We start from the raw sequence: 4,999 nt of genomic DNA on the forward strand, positions 1-4,999 counted from the left end.
CAGTACAAATATTTGTATGAAAATTTCCAAGAAAATAGCATTGGAAGAGGTTGAGTTTTGGGACTGCTAAATCTGCCCTCTATGACCTTGAAGTCATTTCCCCTTCTTCTGTAGGAAAAAGTTACGTTACTCGCAAATAATCTTACCTTCGTTAAGGCCATTTTTAGCTTCATAGCACTTTGTTTTCTTCCCACGTATTTAAAGGAGGCCGTCTTGCAAAACAGAAGTATAACACTACTTGAATCCAATTTAAACATGACAAGAAATGGTGGCATAAGAACTGCCAATGTAGATTTTCATTAAAACCTATTATCTGAACAAATGTGCTTTTCTCTATAGGACTCTTCATGCAGAGAGAGCATATACTTTGTTAGCAAAAATGCAGTGCTTGATTTAATATAAAGGTGGATTTGCAGTTGCAAGTGTCTTGGTAGTTACTCACCGGTGTAAATTAATCTTTCTGGAAAGCAATTAAGGAGTAGAAATACAAAGCGAATTTAAAGTGTCGGAACACAGGTAACTAATTTGTGACAGTTTGCCTATACAAAGCTTAAAACCTCAACATACTTGCAGTTTGCCTCAAGTTTCCAACAGAGAAAGGACATCTGTTTACATTTTTCAAAATTAAATTCAAATTAAATGCATGAGTTATCCAATAGATAACCATATACGTATGCCTCAGCATGTCTGTACTCCACACACACCAGGAACAAAACCATATCAATTTATGTTTAATGTTAGGTTTTGATTATTCAAAAAAAAAAAGTGCATTACACTAGCATCAGTTCACAATAAGTTTATTTTATGTGAAGAAAAGCTTTGCCATTAATGAAAAATTTCAGTAGAAAACAGTACGTCCTGCTTTCAATCTAGATTACTCAAAAGTAGAAGCTTGTATTAGTGAAAACTTCAGTAGAAACAAATCTGTAGGAAACATTCTTGGCACATGAAGTAAAAGCTTCAAACATTAAGATTGAATAGAGTATTCACCATGCAACCATACTGGCAGAGAAGCCAGTTTGTAATGGCTGGCATTTGTCCCTCAAGAAAGAAACATGGAAGACACTTAAACCTGCTTATATAACGTTAATTGTATATAAATATGGTGTCACCATAACTGACAGTCTTTACTCAGGGCAACAGTTCAGTTTAGCAGTTCTAAGTAAGTAATAGGCACTTTGCCTTTCTGATTTCCCCTTTCACCCATCAGCCAATCTGAATCCATGCCAGGGATACTGTAAACTGTTATCACCTAAAAAAAAAAACAAAAATAAACATAAATATATTATAATAATCTTGTCATTGCCTGGAAAAAAAAATTAAAAGTCTACTTTCTTGTGATTTACAACATCTTAGAATCAAAATCAACCAAGTTAAATAAAGCATCCATGGAACATAATCTAATGCTCATTATTTTTTCATTGGTCCATGGAAAAGTAAATATGGCAAAATATTTAAAATATCTCATCCTTTGGCTAGGATTTTTTTTTTTTTTAAAACTAGTTACTACTTTTTTTTTGGATCTTCAAGTATATGTTAGAAAAAGAGATGGTGTTGATGGGCTACATCTTAAAAGACGATCTTAAGCCACAGCTTCCATCTAAATCACTGTCTAGATAAGAATAAAGTCATACAGAAATATTTAAGAGATGCACATTTTTAAGAAACCTGAATTTTTTGCTGGATGTTGTCCTTCACATGTTCACTGTTCAGCTACAGTAACATTACTGGGTGGAATACTGCTCCAGCACCCAGCTTCATTTTATACAACTTCACTTGCTGAAGATAGGCTTTCTAACTTTGAAGTATTAAGAGTTTATCTGAATCGAAAAGGAATAAGCACAGCACTGCTACCGTTACCAAAACGGAAGTGATTGTGCTTTCATTTTCTTATCAAACTGCAACACTTCATGTTTGAGAGACCAGTTGTATTGATAGTAGTTTTGGAAGGATGGCAGAATGAAGATAGCATAATCGTAGCTTGATTGTCCAGCAAATGTTCTTGCAAGGTAAGCAGTCATAACAAATATCAACTCTCACCATTACAGTACAAGTAAAGATGCTAACTTCTCAGAGCACTATTAAGATTTAATTAATAAATGTGCTACACTGAGAGATCTATGTAGTTCATTTCAACTGGCCAGTCACAACTATTCAGAATTTACACTTAAATTATCAAAGTACTTCAAAAACTTACCTCATCTGCAAGTAATGATAACTCACTGCTGTTTGCAGCATCGTAGTCATACAGAACTCTAGCTTTCCTGCTGCCACTTGATGACTTCAGTTCACTGATGCCTGAAGTAACTACAGAATTGCTTACTGAAGGCAATGAAGCAGAAGCTGAGGCCAAGACTGAGGGAGTAGAAACACTTTGCACAGGAGCTGAAGACGACTGATTATTGTTAGAGAGAAAAGTAGATGGAAAGCTGTGGGGAAAACAAAACAAAGATTTCTGGGTGAATCAGTTCCACATGGAAAGTCATATGCCTCCATGCCTAAATTAGAATTTTTGCATTTAGACATCAGTAAACAGCAAAGATTGAGTAGTACTGATACTTGTGCAAATCTACATAATGATATTTGTGTGCTACCAATTTTTGAAGTTGTATAATTTTTTCAATGTAATGTAGCTTTAAAAAAAAAAAAAACAGTTTCAAAGACTTTTTGTGAGTCTTTAAGCTATCTATTTAAACAAACTGAGAATCACAAGGAGACCAAGCACCACAGGAAGCAGCAAGTCAGAAAAAGAACAAAAACACATCTGTTTCTACTTCCTCTTCTTGGAAAACAAAAGCATCATAGAGACAGTTATTTAATACAGCCACTACAATAAATTTTAATAGTTAAGGAAACCTTCCAGTTTACTTCACTATTAAATGAAGACAACTCTTCAGTGCCTATTCTCACCTAAATAATGCAGTCTGCAATAGCCCTAAGAAAGACTCTGACATGTAGAGAAGAATTTGAATAGGAAAACCTGTATGAAAAGCAAGCATGTAGATCTTTCTATCACCCCAGTCACAAAGGCTTATGAACACAAAATTCATGTCAGACTGTTTCTTCCCTTATTTTAAAGATGTTAAAACCTCAGAATAGTAGAACTAGATATTTTCGTAGTACAGCACACTCCTATTTTTATCATTGCTTTATCAGCATTAAGCTTTCCTACCACTGATAAGCACTTGAACTTCAGAGAAGAACGTTTTAAACAGTGTTATTACCTTCCCAGTTGCTTCTGGAGATCCAACATATACTTGTAACATTGTGCATAATACGTCATCTGAGCTTCAACAAAGTCATTCAGACAGCGGAGATGATGTGCCTACAATGTAGTAAATATTTAAGTTTTTAGCTTGCAAAAACTTCACACTGCATTACAAACTGGCCTATTAAACAGGTTGGTAAGGCTAACATCAGTATGTAAGTATTCATCCTACATAAGCACTATGCCTGGATTTACTAGGTGAATAGGATAAAGTGCCCCAAAATCAATGTATGTGAGCATCAAGAGTAAGTGCAGGACAAGAATCATGCCATTTATCTATACTGTTTCCACAACAGATTATTTTAGCACATTTTTGTGGTTTCAATAATCAGTTGATCAGATTAATTGAAAATTATGTTGAAAGGAAACAATGAAAACACCAGAGATCAAGGTTAAAGGGAAAACAAAGTTCATTCAATGGGTACTAAAGAACAGTTAAAAAATAAATCTTCCAACGGGTATATTTTTTAAGACATAACATGAAAGCAAGTAGCCTGAAGTTCCCACATAGATTACTGTAGCTTTTTGTTTGTTTTTAGGAACTGCCCTGATTTTAACAAATTTTTCCCCCTTCTGGGTACTCACATGTGTGCTGCTGATACCTTCCAGGAGAAGTCTGGTAATCTCTGCTTGACGGTCAAATTCACTTTGAGTAATTCGTACTTCCTGTTCAGACTAGAAACAAATACGTATGTTAGATATTTGTACCATGCAATATTGCACCTTTGTATTGTAACAGTCCCATTTTACTCAGAGCCAGTCATTCAAACACATTTAATAACATTTCATTGTTTGAATCCTGTGCTTTTCTCTACAGGTCTTTTCTACTCAAGAATAAATGGTGTTTTTGTGGGGTTCAGAAATGCTTAAGTCCTATCTACACAACAAACAGCTTTATCATTAGACACTTAACATATAGATAAAATGTATACAAAAGACAAATATTTTTCTGCCAGCATTATTAACCTCTCTCAATAACAAAGCAAGTGTTAAGTGGTATAACAGTGTTTATACCACAGACTCTTCTAGCACAACAGTGGCAGTGAAGGACAACTTATTCCCCCCTGTATTTCAAGTTTACAAGGCTCTGCTTAAATAACTTGATGTTATTTTCGTTGGACAACACAGGAACCAATCAGCAATGAAGAGCTCAAAATACATACTTTCCTGTGGTCCTTAGACATAGTCAGATTTTGTTTTTACATGAATAAGAAGTGTTCACTGAGTAACTCCCACTGAAGAACCCTCAAAAAATTACTTGATCCTCAAATTCAGAATATAAACTTGGTTCCTGAATGTTAACATTCAGAAATCCATGATGTCCCAAAAATGCCATATAAGATTATGTGAACATTTAGAAATACTGTGCAAGTATTTCCAAGAGCAGAGGAAATAAAATCACTTTCCTAATGTTGTTTTATAAGACAGACTAAGTAAAACAGTGAGTGAATATATTCATACGATACGATACAGCAAGGCCTCCTTGTTTCCTCTCCAGTCCAAGAGATGAGCACCTCTTAATGTTCAAAATCACTCTATAACCTCAATGTGTTGAGCAAAAAGCCTCCTCTCTTTCCTATTAACTACATCAGACACCACAGAAAACTCCTTGCAAAACTCATGTATTTAGCATAAAGGTGTCTTTCAGAACAGGCTAGATTACCTCTACCTTCCTGAAAATTTTCAAGTAAGCTCATTAGGAAGTTTTCTTCTTTTTAAAAAAGAAAAAAG

The 4,999-nt window shown here is 34.7% G+C and overlaps 1 protein-coding gene across 4 annotated transcripts in view; it reads right to left on the reverse strand.

Moving 5' to 3' along the window:
* Positions 1–781: 781 nt before the first annotated feature.
* The window catches only part of SH3GLB1 (SH3 domain containing GRB2 like, endophilin B1), a 12,159-nt gene continuing 7,941 nt past the window's right edge, over positions 782–4,999 (reverse strand). For all 4 annotated transcript variants that reach the window (XM_010715958.3, XM_019618661.1, XM_019618660.1 and 1 more), the window contains 4 exons: positions 3,854–3,943; positions 3,225–3,325; positions 2,198–2,429; positions 782–1,252 (listed from right to left, as the gene is read on the reverse strand). In XM_010715958.3, coding sequence (XP_010714260.1) covers positions 1,145–1,252; positions 2,198–2,429; positions 3,225–3,325; positions 3,854–3,943 — 531 coding nt within the window. In that variant the 3' untranslated portion in view covers positions 782–1,144. The remainder of the gene's footprint in view (positions 1,253–2,197; positions 2,430–3,224; positions 3,326–3,853; positions 3,944–4,999) is intronic.

The sequence above is a fragment of the Meleagris gallopavo genome, chromosome 10 (genome assembly GCF_000146605.3).
Source record: "Meleagris gallopavo isolate NT-WF06-2002-E0010 breed Aviagen turkey brand Nicholas breeding stock chromosome 10, Turkey_5.1, whole genome shotgun sequence".
NCBI classification, from domain to species: Eukaryota; Metazoa; Chordata; class Aves; order Galliformes; family Phasianidae; genus Meleagris; species Meleagris gallopavo.